This window comes from Pleurodeles waltl, chromosome 4_1 (genome assembly GCF_031143425.1).
Source record: "Pleurodeles waltl isolate 20211129_DDA chromosome 4_1, aPleWal1.hap1.20221129, whole genome shotgun sequence".
In the NCBI taxonomy this organism is placed as follows: Eukaryota; Metazoa; Chordata; class Amphibia; order Caudata; family Salamandridae; genus Pleurodeles; species Pleurodeles waltl.
Genome location: NC_090442.1, coordinates 288,649,327 through 288,671,104, shown reverse-complemented (window position 1 = coordinate 288,671,104; position 21,778 = coordinate 288,649,327). Strand labels below are relative to the sequence as shown.

Sequence of the window (21,778 nt, the reverse complement as noted above, 5' to 3'; positions counted from 1 at the left end):
AAGTATTTGTTAGGTTAACCAGGTAAGTAAGACACTTACAGGGCTTAGTTCTTGGTCCAAGGTAGCCCACCGTTGGGGGTCCAGAGCAACCCCAAAGTCACCACACCAGCAGCTCAGGGCCGGTCAGGTGCAGAGTTCAAAGTGGTGCCCAAAACACATAGGCTAGAATGGAGAGAAGGGGGTGCCCCGGTTCCGGTCTGCTTGCAGGTAAGTACCCGCGTCTTCGGAGGGCAGACCAGGGGGGTTTTGTAGGGCACCGGGGGGGACACAAGTCCACACAGAAATTTCACCCTCAGCAGCGCGGGGGCGGCCGGGTGCAGTGTAGGAACAGGCGTCGGGTTCGCAATGTTAGTCTATGAGAGATCTCGGGATCTCTTCAGCGCTGCAGGCAGGCAAGGGGGGGATTCCTCGGGGAAACCTCCACTTGGGTAAGGGAGAGGGACTCCTGGGGGTCACTTCTCCAGTGAAAGTCCGGTCCTTCAGGTCCTGGGGGCTGCGGGTGCAGGGTCTCTCCCAGGTGTCGGGACTTAGGATTCAAAGAGTCGCGGTCAGGGGAAGCCTCGGGATTCCCTCTGCAGGCGGCGCTGTGGGGGCTCAGGGGGGACAGGTTTTTGTACTCACAGTCTTAGAGTAGTCCTGGGGTCCCTCCTGAGGTGTTGGATCGCCACCAGCCGAGTCGGGGTCGCCGGGTGCAGTGTTGCAAGTCTCACGCTTCTTGCGGGGAGCTTGCAGGGTTCTTTAAAGCTGCTGGAAACAAAGTTGCAGCTTTTCTTGGAGCAGGTCCGCTGTCCTCGGGAGTTTCTTGTCTTTTCGAAGCAGGGGCAGTCCTCAGAGGATGTCGAGGTCGCTGGTCCCTTTGGAAGGCGTCGCTGGAGCAGGATCTTTGGAAGGCAGGAGACAGGCCGGTGAGTTTCTGGAGCCAAGGCAGTTGTCGTCTTCTGGTCTTCCGCTGCAGGGGTTTTCAGCTGGGCAGTCCTTCTTCTTGTAGTTGCAGGAATCTAATTTTCTAGGGTTCAGGCTAGCCCTTAAATACTAAATTTAAGGGCGTGTTTAGGTCTGGGGGGTTAGTAGCCAATGGCTACTAGCCCTGAGGGTGGGTACACCCTCTTTGTGCCTCCTCCCAAGGGGAGGGGGTCACAATCCTAACCCTATTGGGGGAATCCTCCATCTGCAAGATGGAGGATTTCTAAAAGTTAGAGTCACTTCAGCTCAGGACACCTTAGGGGCTGTCCTGACTGGCCAGTGACTCCTCCTTGTTGCTTTCTTTGTTCCCTCCAGCCTTGCCGCCAAAAGTGGGGGCCGTGGCCGGAGGGGGCGGGCAACTCCACTAAGCTGGAGTGCCCTGCTGGGCTGTGACAAAGGGGTGAGCCTTTGAGGCTCACCGCCAGGTGTCACAGCTCCTGCCTGGGGGAGGTGTTAGCATCTCCACCCAGTGCAGGCTTTGTTACTGGCCTCAGAGTGACAAAGGCACTCTCCCCATGGGGCCAGCAACATGTCTCTAGTGTGGTAGGCTGCTGGAACCAGTCAGCCTACACAGCTAGTTGGTTAAGTTTCAGGGGGCACCTCTAAGGTGCCCTCTGTGGTGTATTTTACAATAAAATGTACACTGGCATCAGTGTGCATTTATTGTGCTGAGAAGTTTGATACCAAACTTCCCAGTTTTCAGTGTAGCCATTATGGTGCTGTGGAGTTCGTGTTTGACAAACTCCCAGACCATATACTCTTATGGCTACCCTGCACTTACAATGTCTAAGGTTTTGTTTAGACACTGTAGGGGTACCATGCTCATGCACTGGTACCCTCACCTATGGTATAGTGCACCCTGCCTTAGGGCTGTAAGGCCTGCTAGAGGGGTGTCTTACCTATACTGCATAGGCAGTGAGAGGCTGGCATGGCACCCTGAGGGGAGTGCCATGTCGACTTACTCGTTTTGTCCTCACTAGCACACACAAGCTGGCAAGCAGTGTGTCTGTGCTGAGTGAGAGGTCTCCAGGGTGGCATAAGACATGCTGCAGCCCTTAGAGACCTTCCTTGGCATCAGGGCCCTTGGTACTAGAAGTACCAGTTACAAGGGACTTATCTGAATGCCAGGGTGTGCCAATTGTGGATACAATGGTACATTTTAGGTGAAGGAACACTGGTGCTGGGGCCTGGTTAGCAGGGTCCCAGCACACTTCTCAGTCAAGTCAGCATCAGTATCAGGCAAAAAGTGGGGGGTAACTGCAACAGGGAGCCATTTCTTTACAGAAAGCATCAAGGTGGAAGTCCACAAGATGCTGGAATTGGGAGTAATTGAGCTCTCTGACAGCCCCTGGGCTAGCCCAGTGGTCTTAGTCCCCAAACCTCACACCAAAGATGGAAAAAGAGAGATGAGGTTTTGTGTGGACTACAGAGGACTTAATTCTGTTACCAAGACAGATGCCCATCCCATTCCTAGGGCTGATGAACTGATTGATAAATTAGGTGCTGCCAAATTCTTAAGTACCTTTGACTTAACAGCAGGGTACTGGCAAATCAAAATGGCACCTGGAGCAAAAGAAAAGACAGCATTCTCCACACCTGATGGGCATTATCAGTTTACTGTTATGCCCTTTGGTTTAAAGAATGCCCCTGCCACCTTCCAAAGGTTGGTGAATCAAGTCCTTGCTGGTTTGGAGTCCTTTAGTGCAGCTTATCTTGATGATATTTGTAGGAAGTTAGCTCTGTATGTGCTATTTCAAAGTAAGGAATAGCATGCACAGAGTCCAAGGGTTCCCCTTAGAGGTAAAATAGTGGTAAAAATAGATAATACTAATGCTCTATTTTGTGGTAGTGTGGTCGAGCAGTAGGCTTATCCAAGGAGTAGTGTTAAGCATTTGTTGTACATACACATAGACAATAAATGAGGTACACACACTCAGAGACAAATCCAGCCAATAGGTTTTGTTAGAGAAAAATATCTTTTCTTAGTTTATTTTAAGAACCACAGGTTCACATTTAACATGTAATATCTTGTTTGAAAGGTATTGCAGGTAAGTACATTAGGAACTTTGAATCATTTCAATTGCATGTATACTTTTCAAGTTATTCACAAATAGCTATTTCAAAAGTGGACACAGTGCAATTTTCACAGTTCCTGGGGGAGGTAAGTTTTTGTTAGTTTTACCAGGTAACTAAGACACTTACAGGGTTCAGTTCTTGGTCCAAGGTAGCCCACCGTTGGGGGTTCAGAGCAACCCCAAAGTTACCACACCAGCAGCTCAGGGCCGGTCAGGTGCAGAGTTGAAAGTGGTGCCCAAAACGCATAGGCTATAATGGAGAGAAGGGGGTGCCCCGGTTCCGGTCTGCTTGCAGGTAAGTACCCGCGTCTTCGGAGGGCAGACCAGGGGGGTTTTGTAGGGCACCGGGGGGGACACAAGCCCACACAGAAATTTCACCCTCAGCGGCGCGGGGGCGGCCGGGTGCAGTGTTAGGACAAGCGTCTGGTTCGCAATGTAAGTCAATGAGAGATCAAGGGATCTCTTCAGCGCTGCAGGCAGGCAAGGGGGGGCTTCCTCGGGGAAACCTCCACTTGGGCAAGGGAGAGGGACTCCTGGGGGTCACTTCTGCAGTGAAAGTCCGGTCCTTCAGGTCCTGGGGGCTGCGGGTGCAGGGTCTTTTCCAGGCGTCGGGACTTAGGTTTCAGAGAGTCGCGGTCAGGGGAAGCCTCAGGATTCCCTCTGCAGGCGGCGCTGTGGGGGCTCAGGGGGGACAGGTTTTGGTACTCACAGTCGTAGAGTAGTCCGGGGGTCCTCCCTGAGGTGTTGGTTCTCCACCAGCCGAGTCGGGGTCGCCGGGTGCAGTGTTGCAAGTCTCACGCTTCTTGCGGGGAGATTGCAGGGGTCTTTAAAGCTGCTCCTTTGGATAAAGTTGCAGTCTTTTTGGAGCAGGTCCGCTGTCCTCGGGAGTTTCTTGTCGTCGTCGAAGCAGGGCAGTCCTCAGAGGATTCAGAGGTCGCTGGTCCCTTTGGAAGGCGTCGCTGGAGCAGAGTTCTTTGGAAGGCCGGAGACAGGCCGGTGAGTTTCTGGAGCCAAGGCAGTTGTTGTCTTCTGGTCTTCCTCTGCAGGGGTTTTCAGCTAGGCAGTCCTTCTTCTTGTTGTTGCAGGAATCTAATTTTCTAGGGTTCAGGGTAGCCCTTAAATACTAAATTTAAGGGCGTGTTTAGGTCTGGGGGGTTAGTAGCCAATGGCTACTAGGCCTGAGGGTGGGTAACACCCTCTTTGTGCCTCCTCCCAATGGGAGGGGGTCACATTCCTATCCCTATTGGGGGAATCCTCCTTCTACAAGATGGAGGATTTCTAAAAGTCAGAGTCACCTCAGCTCAGGACACCTTAGGGGCTGTCCTGACTGGCCAGTGACTCCTCCTTGTTTTTCTCATTATCTCTCCTGGACTTGCCGCCAAAAGTGGGGGCTGGGTCCAGGGGGCGGGCATCTCCACTTGCTGGAGTGCCCTGGGGCATTGTAACACGAAGCCTGAGCCTTTGAGGCTCACTGCTAGGTGTTACAGTTCCGGCAGGGGGGAGGTGTGAAGCACCTCCACCCAGAGCAGGCTTTTGTTTCTGTCCCCAGAGAGCACAAAGGGCTTCACCACATGGGGTCAGAAACTCGTCTCTCAGCGGCAGGCTGGCAGAGACCAGTCAGTCCTGTACTGAACAATTGGGTAAAAATCAGGGGGCATCTCTAAGATGCCCTCTGTGTGCATTTTTTAATAAATCCAACACTGGCATCAGTGTGGGTTTATTATTCTGAGAAGTTTGATACCAAACTTCCCAGTTTTCAGTGTAGCCATTATGGAGCTGTGGAGTTCGTGTTTGACAGACTCCCAGCCCATTTACTCTTATGGCTACCCTGCACTTACAATGTCTAAGGTTTTGCTTAGACACTGTAGGGGCATAGTACTCATGCACATATGCCCTCACCTGTGGTATAGTGCACCCTGCCTTAGGGCTGTAAGGCCTACTAGAGGGGTGATTTATCTATGCCACAGGCAGTGGGAGGTTGGCATGGCACCCTGAGGGGAGTGCCATGTCGACTTAGTCATTTTCTCCCCACCAGCACACACAAGCTGGCAAGCAGTGTGTCTGTGCTGAGTGAGGGGTCCCTAGGGTGGCATAAGACATGCTGCAGCCCTTAGAGACCTTCCCTGGCATCAGGGCCCTTGGTACCAGGGGTACCAGTTACAAGGGACTTATCTGTGTGCCAGGGTTGTGCCAATTGTGGAGACAATGGTACATTTTAGGTGAAAGAACACTGGTGCTGGGGCCTGGTTAGCAGGGTCCCAGCACTCTTCTCAGTCAAGTCAGCATCAGTATCAGGCAAAAAGTGGGGGGTAACTGCAACAGGGAGCCATTTCTTTACAATATTGCTGTCTTTAGCTCCAGCTGGCAGGATCACCTGGTCCACCTGAAGATGGTTTTGAAGGCTCTGGAATCAGCAGGCCTCTCTATCAAGGCATCCAAATGCCAGATAAGGCAGGGAACTGTGGTTTACTTGGGACACCTTGTAGGTGGAGGCCAAGTTCAGCCACTCCAGCCTAAGATCCAGACTATTCTGGACTGGGCAGCTCCAAAAACCCAGACTCAAGTCAGAGCATTCCTTGGCTTGACTGGGTATTACAGAAGGTTTGTGAAGGGATATGGATCCATAGTGTAAGGAAATGCCTCCTTGGCATGGTTACCCCCTGACTTTTTGCCTTTGCTGATGCTATGTTTTGAATTGAAAGTGTGCTGAGGCCTGCTAACCAGGCCCCAGCACCAGTGTTCTTTCCCTAACCTGTACTTTTGTTTTCACAATTGGCACACCCTGGCATCCAGGTAAGTCCCTTGTAACTGGTACCCCTGGTACCAAGGGCCCTGATGCCAGGGAAGGTCTCCAAGGGCTGCAGCATATCCTTTGCCACCCTGGGGACCCCTCACTCAGCACAGACACACTGCTTGCCAGCCTGTGTGTGCTGGTGAGGACCAAACGAGTAAGTTGACATGGCACTCCCCTCAGGATGCCATGCCAACCTCACACTGCCTATGCAGTATAGATAAGTCACCCCTCTAGCAGGCCTTACAGCCCTAAGGCAGGGTGCACTATACCATAGGTGAGGGCACCAGTGCATGAGCACTGTGCCCCTACAATGTCTAAGCAAAACCTTAGACATTGTAAGTGCAGGGTAGCCATAAGAGTATATGGTCTGGGAGTCTGTCAAACATGAACTCCACAACACCATAATGGCTACACTGAAAACTGGGAAGTTTGGTATCAAACTTCTCAGCACAATAAATGCACACTGATGCCAGTGTACATTTTATTGTAAAATGCACCCCAGAGGGCACCTTAGAGGTGCCCCCTGAAACCTTAACCAACTACCCGTGTAGGCTGACTGGTTTTAGCAGCCTGCCACACTCGAGACATGTTGCTGGCCACATGGGGAGAGTGCCTTTGTCACTCTGTGGCTAGTAACAAAGCCTGCACTGGGTGGAGATGCTATCACCTCCCCCAGGCAGGAGCTGTAACACCTGGCGGTGAGCCTCAAAGGCTCACCCCCTTTGTTCCAGCACCATAGGGCACTCCAGCTAGTGGAGTTGCCCGCCCCCTCCGGCCACGGCCCCACTTTTGGCGGCAAGGCCGGGGGAAATAATGAGAATAACAAGGAGGAGTCACTGGCCAGTCAGGACAGCCCCTAAGGTGTCCTGAGCTGAGGTGACTCTTAACTTTTAGAAATCCTCCATCTTGCAGATGGAGGATTCCCCCAATAGGGATAGGAATGTGACCCCCTCCCCTTGGGAGGAGGCACAAAGAGGGTGTACCCACCCTCAGGGCTAGTAGCCATTGGCTACTAACCCCCCCCAGACCTAAACACGCCCTTAAATTTAGTATTTAAGGGCTCCCCAGAACCTAGGAACTTAGATTCCTGCAACTTACGAAGAAGAGGACTGCTGAGCTGAAAAACCCCTGCAGAGAAGACAGAGACACCAACTGCTTTGGCCCCAGCCCTACCGGCCTGTCTCCCTCCTTCAGAAGAAAACTGCTCCAGCGACGCTTTCCCCAGGACCAGCGACCTCTGAATCCTCAGAGGACTGCCCTGCTTCCAAAAGACCAAGAAACTCCTGAGAACAGCGGCCCTGTTCAACCAAGACTGCAACTTTGTTTCCAGAGGAGCAGATTTAAAGACCCCTGCAATCCCCGCAAGAAGCCTGAGACTTGCAACACTGCACCCGACGACCCCGTCTCGACTGGTGGAGAAACAACGCTACAGGGAGGACCCCCCGGCGACTCCGAGACTGTGAGTAACCAAAGTTGTCTCCCCTGAGCCCCCACAGCGACGCCTGCAGAGGGAATCCTGAGGCTCCCCCTGACCGCGACTTTCTGAATCCAAAATCCCGACGCCTGTAAAAGACCCTGCACCCGCAGCCCCCAGGACCTGAAGAATCCGACCTCCAGTGCAGGAGTGACCCCCAGGAGGCCCTCTCCCTTGCCCAGGTGGTGGCTACCCCGAGGAGCCCCCCCCCCCCCCCCCCCTTGCCTGCCTGCATCGCTAGAGAGACCCCTTGGTCTCCCATTGAAACCTATTGAAAACCCGTCGCGTGTTTGCACACTGCACCCGGCCGCCCCCGCGCTGCTGAGAGTGTACTTTCTGTGTCGACTTGTCCCCCCCCCCCCCGGTGCCCTACAAAACCCCCCTGGTCTGCCCCCGACGACGCGGGTACTTAACTGCTGTCAGACTGGAACCGGGGCACCCCCTTCTCCATTGAAGCCTATGTGTTTTGGGCACCACTTTGAACTCTGCACCTGACCGAGACTGAGCTGCTGGTGTGGTGACTTTGGGGTTGCTCTGAACCCCCAACGGTGGGCTACCTTGGACCCCAATTTGAACCCCGTAGGTGGTTTGCTTACCTGCAAAAACTAACAAACTCTTACTCCCCCCCCAGGAACTGTTGAAAATTGCACTAAGTGTCTAGTTTTAAAATAGCTATATGTGATTTATGTGAACACTGTATATGCTATTTTGCTAATTCAAAGTTCCTAAAGTACCTACCTGCAATATCTTTCATTTGAAGTATTAAATGTAAATCTTGAACCTGTGGTTCTTAAAATAAACTAAGAAAATATATCTTTCTATACAAAAACCTATTGGCCTGGAATTGTCTCTGAGTGTGTGTTCGTCATTTATTGCTTGTGTATGTACAACAAATGCTAAACAATACCCTCTGATAAGCCTACTGCTTGACCACACTACCACAAAATAGAGCATTAGTATTATCTATTTTTGCCACTATCTTACCTCTAAGGGGAACCCTTGGACTCTGTGCATACTATTCCTTACTTTGAAATAGTGCATACAGAGCCAACTTCCTACATATACTATCTCAAAGTGAGAGATAGTGTGCAGAGTCCAAGGGTTCCCCTTAGAGCTTGATAGGGTCAACATTAGATAATACAAATGTTCCATTTGTGGTAGTGTGGTCGAGCAGTAGGTTTATCAGAGGGTAGTGTTAAGCAATTGTTGTACACACATAGGCATTTAATAAGAACACACACTCAGACTTAACTCCAGGCCAGTAGGTTTTTATATAGAAAAAATATTATTTTCTTAATTTATTTTAGAACCACAAGATTCAGAATTTAGTTACGTACATAAGTAGTAAGGTACTTCACACAGGTAAGTATGGAACTTTGAATTAAAACATTAATGTACACAGTTTTGGCAAAAATGGCAATAAGCTATTTTAAAAGTGGACACAGTGGAACAATCAACAGTTCCTGGGGGAAGTAAGTAATAGTTTCTCAGGTAAGTAAAGTACTTACACAGTCAGTCTCCTGGGCATAGGCAGCCCACCGTTGGGTGTTCAGGTCAACCCCAAACACCCAGCAACACCGGGCCGGTCAGGTGCAGAGGTCAAAGTAGGGCCCAAATAGCATAGGTGCCTATGGAAAACAGGGGTGCTCCGGTCCCAGTCTGCTAGCAGGTAAGTACCTGCATACTGTGGCAGCAGACCAGGGGGGTTTTGTAGAGCCTGGAGGGGGCCCAAACAGGCACACATAATACACCCTCAGCAGCACAGGGGCGGCCAGGTTCAGTGTGTGAACAAGGCATCTGTTTTTAGGTAGAAATCAATGGAGGGACCCGGAGGTCACTCTGGTGATGCAGGCAGGGCACAGGGGGGCTTCTTGGGCCAGCCACCGACTGGGCTAGGATGAGGGCCATCTGCTTGTCACTCTTGGACCAGTGGTTGGTTCCGCTCGGTCCTGGGAGCTGCAGGTGCAGTTCTTTGTCCAGTCGTCGGGTTCCTTAGTTACCGGGCAGTCGCAGTCAGGGGGTCCTCTGGATTCTCTCTGCAGGTGTCACTGTGGGGGTGCAGGGAGGTCAACTCAGGGTGTCCACGTTGTAGGAGTCGCCTGGGAGTCCTCTCTGCGGTGTTGGTTTCTCTGGACATGGCCGGGGGCGTTGGGCGCAGAGTGCGAAGACTCATGCTTCCGGAGTGAGGCTGGAGTCTTCTTTAAAGTTGGTTTCTTTGTTGCAGATTTGGACAGAGCCGCTGTCCTCAGGAGATTCTTGGTGCTTTAGGTGCAGTTCAGTCCTCTGAGTCCTCAGAGGTCGCAGGTCCTGCTGAATGCATCTCTGTGCAGGTTCTTTGAGTCTGGAGACAGGCCAGTAGGGCTGGGGCCAAGTCAGTTGTTGTCTCCGTCATCTCTGCGGGGCTTTCAGGTGAGCAGTCCTTTCTTCAGGTTGCAGAAATATGGATTCCTGGGTTCAGGGTCGCCCAATGGCTACTGTCCTGGAGGGTGGCTACATCCTCTTTGTGCCCCCTCCCTGAGGGGAGTGGGGGGGACATCCCTAATCCTGGTGGGGGGGGAATCCTCCAAAACAAGATGGAGGATTTCCTAAGGCAGGGGTCACCTCAGTTCTGGACACCTTAGGGGCTGTCCTGGTTGGAGGGTGACTCCTTGTTTTTCTCATTATCTCCTCCGGATTCGCCGCCAAAAGTGGGAGCTGTGTCCGGGCATCTCCACTAGCTGGAGTGCCCCTGGGCATTGTAACACGAAGTCTGACCCTTTGAGGCTCACTGCTAGGTGTTACAGCACCTCCACCCAATGCAGGCTTTGTTTCTAGGCTCAGAGCGCACAAAGGCTCTCACCCCATGGGGTCAGAAACTCGTCTCAGTGGCAGGCTGGCACAGACCAGTCAGTCCTGCACTGAAGGATTGGGTAAAATACAGGGGGCATCTCTAAGATGCCCTCTGTGTGCAGTTTTTCATAAATCCAGCATTAGCTTCAGTGTGGGTTTATTATTCAGAGAGGTTTGATACCAAACTTCCCAGTATTCAGTGTAGCAATTATGAAACTGTGGCATTTGTTTTGACAAACTCCCAGACCAGATATTCTTTTGGCTACCCTGCACTAAAAATGTCTAAGAATGGACTTGGACACTGTAGGGCCATAGTGCTCATGCAGCTATGCCCTCACCTGTGGTATAATGCACCATGCCTTTGGGCTGTAAGGCCTGCTAGAGGGTCGACCTACCTATGCCGCAGGCATTGGGCTGTGGGCATGGCACCCTGTGGGGGATGCCATGTTGACTTTGCCTTTTTCTCCTCACCCACACACACACAATCTGCACTGGCAGTGTGCATATGTTAGGAGAGGGGTCCCTTAGGGTGGCGCAACACATGCTGCAGTCCTTAGGGACCTTCCCTGGTCACATGGCCCTTGGTACCACTGGTACCTTTTACAAGGGACTTATCTGTGTGCCAGAGGTGTGCCAATTGTGGAAACAATGGTAAATTTTTTGTGAAAGAACACTGGTACTGAGGCCTGGTTAGCAGGATCACAGCACGCTCTCAAGTCAAGTCAGCATCAATATCAGGCAAAAAGTGGGGGGGGTGGGGGGCACTGCAACAAGGGGCCAATTTCCTACACCTAGGTAGTCACCACACACCAGGCCAGCTTCCTACAATTTTTAATTTATGTGGCAAGAGAAGTTTGGTTAGGACTTTACAGCGCTAATAGCTCTTAGTCGATCAAATGCGAGACGCATTGCAATGGAAATGCTTGTTTTAGTATATGGTTTGGGCTCCCCCTAGGGTCACTATTGTCTTTTGTTATTGCACTGTTTCCTATTACTTTCTATGCTCATTCTTGACGACTAATGAGTGTTTACTCACCTGCTAGTAGATATTACCTATATAGTATTTGTGTCAGTAAAATAAAGTACCTTTATTTTTGTAACACTGTGTGGTTCTTTCATGTGTGCAAGTAGTGTGTGACTATAGTGGTATTGCAGGAGCTTTGCATGTCTCCTAGATAAGCCTTGGCTGCTCATTCACAGCTACCTCTAGACAGCTTGTCCTCCTAGACAATGACTACGCCTCACTAATATGGGATACCTGTCCTGGTATGGGGGGATAACACCATAGGTGCTCACCACACACCAGGCCAGCTTTCTACACCTGTCATTCTTGAGGCACTGCTGTCTGAACAGCCATGTCCGTTGAGATGGGCACTTTCCCTGGTGAGTCCTGCAGGACTTTTGGGTTTGAGCCAGTTTACAAGCCCTCCATCTGGGAGACCCTGCTTCGGTATTTATTCATGGTTGAGAGCTATGCAGTTAGACGTATCAATCAGAAGTTGTTACTTACGTTTATCCTCTGTAAAGCATCCTTCTTGCAGAGACTATCGGGTGATTCTTTGCTGACCCTCCAGCCTCCCCTTTCTGTGTGAACTAGATTATTTTTCCATCTAATAGTGTCACAGGTTTAAAGATCTGCATACTAGTTAGAGATAATATGCCTTTGGGGGCTTTGCATCTTGTGCGTGAATAAGCCTGGAATCCAACAGGAGTGTTATATACTGCTGTTTGTTAACAGCATCTGTGCAGAGCCATACAGTGCATCCTACCGACGCACAATGGTATCGCTAAAGATATTCCAGATCCATCCTGACACCTGGGGAATATTTGAAAATTGATTATTATGTGTAAGGAAATGCCTCCTTGGCATGGTTGCCCCCCTGACTTTTTGCCTTTGCTGATGCTATGTTTACAATTGAAAGTGTGCTGAGGCCTGCTAACCAGGCCCCAGCACCAGTGTTCTTTCCCTAACCTGTACTTTTGTATCCACAATTGGCAGACCCTGGCATCCAGATAAGTCCCTTGTAACTGGTACTCCTAGTACCAAGGGCCCTGATGCCAAGGAAGGTCTCTGAGGGCTGCAGCATGTCTTATGCCACCCTGGAGACCTCTCACTCAGCACAGACACACTGCTTACCAGCTTGTGTGTGCTAGTGAGAACAAAACGAGTAAGTCGACATGGCACTCCCCTCAGGGTGCCATGCCAGCCTCTCACTGCCTATGCAAGTATAGGTCAGTCACCCCTCTAGCAGGCCTTACAGCCCTAAGGCAGGGTGCACTATACCATAGGTGAGGGTACCAGTGCATGAGCATGGTACCCCTACAGTGTCTAAACAAAACCTTAGACATTGTAAGTGCAGGGTAGCCATAAGAGTATATGGTCTGGGAGTTTGTCAAACACGAACTCCACAGCACCATAATGGCTACACTGAAAACTGGGAAGTTTGGTATCAAACTTCTCAGCACAATAAATGCACACTGATGCCAGTGTACATTTTATTGCAAAATACACCCCAGAGGGCACCTTAGAGGTGCCCCCTGAAACTTAACCGACTATCTGTGTAGGCTGACTAGTTCCAGCAGCCTGCCACACTAGAGACATGTTGCTGGCCCCATGGGGAGAGTGCCTTTGTCACTCTGAGGCCAGTAACAAAGCCTGCACTGGGTGGAGATGCTAACACCTCCCCCAGGCAGGAGCTGTAACACCTGGCGGTGAGCCTCAAAGGCTCACCCCTTTGTCACAGCACCGCAGGACACTCCAGCTAGTGGAGTTGCCCGCCCCCTCCGGCCCTGGCCCCCACTTTTGGCGGCAAGGCCGGAGAAAATAATGAGAATAACAAGGAGGAGTCACTGGCCAGTCAGGACAGCCCCTAAGGTGTCCTGAGCTGAGGTGACTCTAACTTTTAGAAATCCTCCATCTTGCAGATGGAGGATTCCCCCAATAGGATTAGGGATGTGACCCCCTTCCCTTGGGAGGAGGCACAAAGAGGGTGTACTCACCCTCAGGGCTAGTAGCCATTGGCTACTAACCCCCCAGACCTAAACACGCCCTTAAATTTAGTATTTAAGGGATCCCCTGAACCTAAAGATTTAGATTCCTGCAACAACAAGAAGGACTGCCTAGCTGAAAACCCCTGCAGAGGAAGACCAGAAGACAACAACTGCCTTGGCTCCAGAAACTCACCGGCCTGTCTCCTGCCTTCCAAAAGAACTCTGCTCCAGCGACGCCTTCCAAAGGGACCAGCGACCTCTGCATCCTCTGAGGACTGCCCTGCTTCGACGACGACAAGAAACTCCTGAGGACAGCGGACCTGCTCCAAAAAGACTGCAACTTTATCCAAAGAAGCAGCTTTAAAGAACCCTGCAATCTCCCCGCAAGAAGCGTGAGACTTGCAACACTGCACCCGGCGACCCCGACTCGGCTGGTGGAGAACCAACACCTCAGGGAGGACCCCCGGACTACTCTACGACTGTGAGTACCAAAACCTGTCCCCCCCTGAGCCCCACAGCGCCGCCTGCAGAGGGAATCCCGAGGCTTCCCCTGACCGCGACTCTCTGAAACCTAAGTCCCGACGCCTGGAAAAGACCCTGCACCCGCAGCCCCAGGACCTGAAGGACCGGACTTTCACTGCAGAAGTGACCCCCAGGAGTCCCTCTCCCTTGCCCAAGTGGAGGTTTCCCCGAGGAAGCCCCCCCTTGCCTGCCTGCAGCGCTGAAGAGATCCCTTGATCTCTCATTGACTTCCATTGCGAACCCGACGCTTGTTCTAACACTGCACCCGGCCGCCCCCGTGCCGCTGAGGGTGAAATTTCTGTGTGGGCTTGTGTCCCCCCCAGTGCCCTACAAAACCCCCCTGGTCTGCCCTCCGAAGACGCGGGTACTTACCTGCTGGCAGACTGGAACCGGGGCACCCCCTTCTCCATTGCAGCCTATGTGTTTTGGGCACCACTTTGAACTCTGCACCTGACCGGCCCTGAGCTGCTGGTGTGGTGACTTTGGGGTTGCTCTGAACCCCCAACGGTGGGCTACCTTGGACCAAGAACTGAACCCTGTAAGTGTCGTACTTACCTGGTAAAACTAACAAAAACTTACCTCCCCCAGGAACTGTGAAAATTGCACTGTCCACTTTTAAAATAGCTATTTGTGAATAACTTGAAAAGTATACATGCAATTGAAATGATTCAAAGTTCCTAATGTACTTACCTGCAATACCTTTCAAACAAGATATTACATGTTAAATTTGAACCTGTGGTTCTTAAAATAAACTAAGAAAATATATTTTTCTATACAAAACCTATTGGCTGGATTTGTCTCTGAGTGTGTGTACCTCATTTATTGTCTGTGTATGTACAACAAATGCTTAACACTACTCCTTGGATAAGCCTACTGCTCGACCACACTACCACAAAATAGAGCATTAGTATTATCTATTTTTACCACTATTTTACCTCTAAGGGGAACCCTTGGACTCTGTGCATGCTATTCCTTACTTTGAAATAGCACATACAGAGCCAACTTCCTACATTATGCAATTAGATAGAATATCTGTGTGAAAGAGCATTATTGAAGGTAAGTAACTTTGTCAGTCACTCTGTGTTCCCACCCTGATACCGGACTGTATTTTAACAAGTATGTTGATCTATGAAAAAATGTGAACCCCATTTTCAATTAAGCAATTTATTTTTCTGAGATTGTTTTTATAATTGTTGTACTAATATTTCGGAACTGTAGTCCTACTGTTTGAGTGCGTTTACTGTTTCTGGTATGTGTGGTAGAAAATGTGTGGAAAAGTGCACGTGGAGCCATCCCAGATATACTTAGAAGTGTTGTCATTTTTAACAGTGTTGCATTAGTACCATATTTCTACCTAAGCTTCTTTATCTCCCTAACGTTTCCACAATTGGTTGTGTTTTTATTTCAAAGGACTGTACAGAAAAACTAAAGCATCAATTTTTCTTCATTGCGGTTAGTGTTTATCTGCTACAGTGTATGTACTGTAATTTCATCACAATTCTTTCTTCTTAAGGTTTAGTCCCTACTTCCGTACAAAGGAGAGACTGTACCTCAGTTCAGTTTCCTACAGTAATATGATTGAACCAAAAAAGTGTTTTTGCCGTTTTGATTTAACCGGAACATGTAATGATGATGATTGCCAGTGGTAAGTCAATGTCCATGTACTACTCTCGCATATATTAATTCAGAATTGTTTTAATTGAAATTATTGCACTTTTTCCAGTAGTTCTTACGATGACAGTACTTAGTTACAGTTGTTAGTACATTTTTTAATAAGATCGAGACTACCAGAAAGCGTAAACAACCTTGTTGCAAAATACCTTAAGAACTAGCAGGGGCATACAGGTAGCCCATTGTTTACCATTGATTTAATTTAAAGGAGGGATCCCTGTGAACCAGCTGAATGTCTGAATTGAGATTAAATGGGGTGGCATATGGCGGGGAGATGTTTTCCAACAAACTAATCAAAGCTTGAATGTCAATGCCCTCTGCGCCCTCTATCACTCCCAGGATTTTGATGCTACTCCGCCTAATGTTATTCCCTAACCTTTTAAAGCTTCTTTTTTCGTCAGCCGTAACACCTCTTGAGAATTCTCTTGGACTAATAGATGAAGGTCCTGCATTTTATTCTCTAGATCCTGCGTCTGCTGGGCTAAACTCTTAATCTTCCCTTCTAGACTAGAACAGGTCCCCCGAATCTCCCCTTGATTGGCCTCAGAAATGGAAAAGCCCTCCTTGATTTATTGAACCAGCATTTATTGGACTGCTTCCCATCCCTTGGAGTTACCCCTAGCGTGTTAATGTTCTTGTGATTGGCCGGATCTGCCATTGTCACACTTAAGTTCTCCCTGATAGCCCCTACAGTAGCCAGCTCCTCCTTAAACCAAGCAAGAATATGCATTTTGCAGCAGGATTGCTGGATGCACTACAGAACCTGTTTGAGAGGTTATTGGGGTTCCAGCACCCGAGCACTGGCTCCTTAAGTAGTTAACCCTGTCCACCTAGATTATCCAGCCCTCTTGTTCAAAGACAATTTGTCCACTGCTTCCACCAGGCCCCTTAATTCAGCCTTCACCTTAAAGTAAGATATTGCGGACGGAGTAATTTTGGAGTTAACAGTAGCTCTGAACTCCTTTCTCGTCAAATCTGGATGATACGGGCACAACGGTTAACTGCTTTCTGTTTGATTAGTCCTTTGACTTGCGGGTACTGGTCGATAATTTGCCCAGTTTCAAAGGTACTGTAGTAGGGGACTGAAAAGTATTTTTCTTATTTTCAAGCTTACCCTCACCCACTACCCAAGATGATTTATTGGACCCTAGCGTGTCCTGGTTGCCAGGATCAGGAGAGGGCACCTCTGCCTTCCGCTTCGTCTTAGGGACAGAAGAATGTCTGCAGTATCTCTCGGGGACAGGAAGAGGTAGACCAATAACCTGGAACAACGGCATTCTTGCCCTCACTCAAACCTCCATCAGCATCCATTGAATCATAGCACTGTGCACGGATATGTACCTTCCTTCTGTCAACTGCTTCCTTTCCATGCATACACATAATTCACCCGTAGTTCTGCCGGCCCAGCAGCGAGCCTGTGCGGTCTCTGCCACTGATACAGAGACAGGCTACACCGCAGCTTTGCAGAATGGGCTGAGCGGCACGGAGCTCCAAAGCCACTTCTGCTGTGTGCTAGAGCAGTGTCCTCTGCTCTACAACAGCCTTGTCTGCTGTCATCGCTTCGCTGCCACCAGGCTGCGTGTCTTGGTGCCACTAAAAGTGAAAACACAATATGGCAACACAGCCTGTGTGCGATTTCCCCTAACACTGCATGCAATGTATGTAAGTCACCCCTACAGCAGGCCTTCCAGCCCCAAGGCAGGGTGCATTATATTACTTGTGACTACACATCTGCAGGAGCAGATATGTCCCGTCTTTGTCGATTCTCAGCCAATAGTGAGTGAAAGAAAATCCATTTTAAATGTGTTGGACACTGGCAAGTACAAGTTCCCTACCTACATGATGGCTTCACTGAAAATTGGGATGTTAGTTATGAAACATCTTATATTAGAAAATACTCACTGATGTCAGTGATGGATTTATTAGTAGATGTACCCAGAGGGTACCTTAGAGGTGCCCCCTGAAAACCTACCCTCAACCTATGTGCTGGCTGACTAGTTTTAACTAGCTTGCCATCAACAGACAGGTTTCCGACCGCTGAGAGTGAGAGCTTTTGCTCTCTGGCAGTCCGAAACAGAGTCTGCTCTAGTGGAGGACTTTGTGCATCCAACCAAACAGAATGGCTTAAAAATCTGCTTTCCAAGGTAGGGGGCTTCAAGGAAATCTGCCATTTTTGTGTAGGAATTCTGGGACAGGGACATGCCCTCTTCCCACAGGAAGTGATCATATAGGTGGCATAGTGACCCCAGGGGGTAAGTAGTCCATTGGCTACTTGTAGGAGAATGGCCCTTGTTGCAGTTACCCCAGTTTCACCCCCCCAACCACCACTTTTTCCCTGATATTGATGCTGACTTCACTGGGTGTGCTGGGACCCTAGCTAACCAGGCCCCAGCACCAGTGTTCTTTGACTAAAAATGCACCATTGTTCCACAATTGGCACACCCCTGGCAAACAGATAAGTCCCTTGTAAATGGTACCAGTGGTACCAAGGACCCTGGACCAGGGAAGGTCCCTAAGGGCTGCAGCATGTTGTGCCTTCCTAAGGGACCCCTCGCCTAACACATGCACACTGCCATTGCGGTTGTGTGTGTTGGTGGGGAGAAAAAGGCAAAGTCGACATGGCATCCCCCTCATGCGCACAAAACACTGCCTGTGGCATAGGTAAGTCACCTCTCCAGCAGGCCTTACAGCCCTAAGGCAGGTTGCACTATACCCCAGGTGAGGGTATAGTTGTATGAGCAGGATGCCCCTACAGCGTCCAAGTCCATTCTAAGACATTGTAAGTGCAGTGTGGCCATATTTAGTACATAGGCTTGGAGTTCCATTACAAACTCCACATCTCCATGATGGCCTCACTGAAGACTGGGAAGTTTGGTATGAACCTTCTCAGCACAATAAACCCACACTGATGCCAGTGTTGGATTTATTGTAAAATGCACCCAGAGGGCATCTTAGAGATGGCCCCTGTATTTTACCTAACCTGTCCATGTAAGGCTGAGCAGTCTGTGCCAGCCTGCCACTAACAGACAAGTTTTTTACGCCATGGGGTGAGAGCAGTTATGTTCTCTGGAGTGAAAAACAAAGCCTGCTCTGGGTGGAGGTGCTTCACACCTCCCCCCATGCAGGAACTGGAGCACTTGGCAGTGAGCCTCAAAGCCTCCTTTTACAGTGCCCCAGCTAATGAAGATGCCCACACCCAGATCAAGCCACACTTTTGGCGGCAGGTCCAGTAGAAAAATGAGGTAAAGCAAAGAGGAGTGATCATTGGCTACTGCCCTCTGACCCCTAAAACACCAATGTAGGAAGTTTGCTCTGTATATACTATCTCAGTGAAAGATAGCGTGCACAGAGTCCAAGGGTTCCCCTTAGAGGTAAGAAAGTGGCAAAAAGAGATCATTCTAACGCTCTATTTTGTGGTAGTGTGGTTGAGCAGTAGGCTTATCAGAGGGTAGTGTTAAGCATTTGTTAGACACACACAGGCAATAAATTAAAACACACACTCAGACTTACTCCAGGCCAATAGGTTTTTATATTGAAAAATATATTTTCTTAGTTTATTTTAAGAACCACAGGTTCAAGTTTTACAAGTAATACTTTAAATGTAAGGTACTTCACTTAGATACTTTAGGAACTTTGAATAAAAGCAATATCATGTACAGTCTTTGTAAAAATGGCAATAAGCTATTTTCAAAGTGGACACAGTGCAGAAATCAACAGTTCCTAGGGAGGTAAGTAAAGGTTAGGTTTGCAGGTAAGTAAAACACTTACAAGTCTCAAAGTTGGGGCCAAGGTAGCCCACCGTTGGGGGTTCAAGGCAACCCCAAAGTTACCACACCAGCAGCTCCGGGCTGGTCAGGTGCAGAGGTCAAAGAGGTGCCCAAAACACATAGGCTTCAATGGAGAACAGGGGTGCCCCGGTTCCAGTCTGCCAGCAGGTAAGTACCCGCGTCCTTTGGGGGGAAGGGGGCGCAGACCAGGGGTGTTTTGTAGGGCACGGGGGGGACACAAGCAGGCACAGAAAGTACACCCTCAGCGGCACAGGGGTGGCCGGGTGCAGTGTGCAAACAGGCGTCGGGTTTTAGATAGAAAGTAATGGAGGGACCCGGGGGTCACTTCAACGATGCAGGCAGGCACAGTGGGGGGAGGCTCCTCTGGGTAGCCACCACCTGGGCTAGGCAGAGGGTTGCCTGGAGGTGTTTGTTTTCTGCAGGTCGAGCCGGGGGCGTCGGGTGCAGAGTGGAAAGTCTCACGCTTCCGGCGGGAAATAATGGAGTCTTTAAAGTTGCTTCTTTGTTGCAATGACGTTGCAGGATTTTGAACAGAGCTGCTGTTCACAGGAGTTTCTTGGTCCTTGGGTGCAGGGCAGTTCACGGAGGCTTCAGAGTTCGCTGGTCCCTGTTGGATGCGTCGCTGTTGCAGTTTTCTTCGAAGTTGGGAGACAGGCCGGTAGGGCTGGAGCCAAAGCAGTTGTCGTCTCCGTCTTCTCTGCAGGGCTTCAGGTCAGCAGTCCTTCTTGTTAAGGTTGCAGGAATCTAGTTTCCTAGGTTCTGGGGTGGCCCTAAATACTGAATATAGGGGTGTGTTTAGGCCCGGGAGGGCGGTAGCCAATGGCTACTGTTCTTGAGGGTGGCTACACCCTCTTTGTGCCTCCTCCCTGTGGGGAGGGGGACACATCCCTAATCCTATTGGGGGAATCCTCCAAACTCAAGATGGAGGATTTCCCAAGGCAGGGGTCACCTCAGCTCAGGGCACCTTAGGGGCTGTCCTGACTGGTGGGTGGCTCCTCCTTGTTTTTCTCATTATCTCCTCCAGCCTTGCCCCCAAAAGTGGGGGCAGTGGCCGGAGGGGCGGGCATCTCCACTAGCTGGGATGCCCTGTGGCGCTGTAACTAAAGGGGTGAGCCTTTGAGGCTCACCCCCAGCTGTTACAGTTCCTGCAGGAGGAGGTGAGAAGCACCTCCACCCAGTATAGGCTTTGTTCCTCGCCAGAGTAACAAAGGCTCTCTCCCCATGTGGCCAGCAACATGTCTGTTGTGTGGCAGGCTGGCAGAAACTGGTCAGCCTACACTGGAAGTCGGGTATGTTTTCAGGGGGCATCTCAAAGATGCCCTCTGGGTGTATTTTACAATAAATTGCACACTGGCATCAGTGTGCATTTATTGTGCTGAGAAGTTTGATACCAAACTTCCCAGTTTTCAGTGTAGCCATTATGGTGCTGTGGAGTTCGTGTAAGACACTTACAGGGTTCAGTTCTTGGTCCAAGGTAGCCCACCGTTGGGGGTTCAGAGCAACCCCAAAGTTACCACACCAGCAGCTCAGGGCCGGTCAGGTGCAGAGTTCAAAGTGGTGCCCAAAACGCATAGGCTATAATGGAGAGAAGGGGGTGCCCCGGTTCCGGTCTGCTTGCAGGTAAGTACCCGCGTGTAAGGAAATGCCTCCTTGGCATGGTTGCCCCCTGACTTTTTGCCTTTGCTGATGCTATGTTTACAATTGAAAGTGTGCTGAGGCCTGCTAACCAGGCCCCAGCACCAGTGTTCTTTCCCTAACCTGTACTTTTGTATCCACAATTGGCAGACCCTGGCATCCAGATAAGTCCCTTGTAACTGGTACTTCTGGTACCAAGGGCCCTGATGCCAAGGAAGGTCTCTAAGGGCTGCAGCATGTCTTATGCCACCCTGGAGACCTCTCACTCAGCACAGACACACTGCTTGCCAGCTTGTGTGTGCTAGTGAGGACAAAACGAGTAAGTCGACATGGCACTCCCCTCAGGGTGCCATGCCAGCCTCTCACTGCCTATGCAAGTATAGGTCAGTCACCCCTCTAGCAGGCCTTACAGCCCTAAGGCAGGGTGCACTATACCATAGGTGAGGGTACCAGTGCATGAGCATGGTACCCCTACAGTGTCTAAACAAAACCTTAGACATTGTAAGTGCAGGGTAGCCATAAGAGTATATGGTCTGGGAGTTTGTCAAACACGAACTCCACAGCACCATAATGGCTACACTGAAAACTGGGAAGTTTGGTATCAAACTTCTCAGCACAATAAATGCACACTGATGCCAGTGTACATTTTATTGCAAAATACACCCCAGAGGGCACCTTAGAGGTGCCCCCTGAAACTTAACCGACTGTCTGTGTAGGCTGACTAGTTCCAGCAGCCTGCCACACTAGAGACATGTTGCTGGCCCCATGGGGAGAGTGCCTTTGTCACTCTGAGGCCAGTAACAAAGCCTGCACTGGGTGGAGATGCTAACACCTCCCCCAGGCAGGAGCTGTAACACCTGGCGGTGAGCCTCAAAGGCTCACCCCTTTGTCACAGCCCAGCAGGGCACTCCAGCTTAGTGGAGTTGCCCGCCCCCTCCGGCCACGGCCCCCACTTTTGGCGGCAAGGCTGGAGGGAACAAAGAAAGCAACAAGGAGGAGTCACTGGCCAGTCAGGACAGCCCCTAAGGTGTCCTGA

General features: G+C 50.2%; 1 protein-coding gene across 1 annotated transcript in view; it reads left to right on the top strand.

Annotated features, from left to right (window-relative positions):
* Positions 1–21,778, top strand: part of ZFC3H1 (zinc finger C3H1-type containing) — a 715,283-nt gene that overhangs the window by 261,322 nt on the left and 432,183 nt on the right. The window contains exon 17 of the mRNA XM_069228345.1: positions 15,162–15,293. Within this exon, the coding sequence (XP_069084446.1) occupies positions 15,162–15,293 (132 nt within the window). The remainder of the gene's footprint in view (positions 1–15,161; positions 15,294–21,778) is intronic.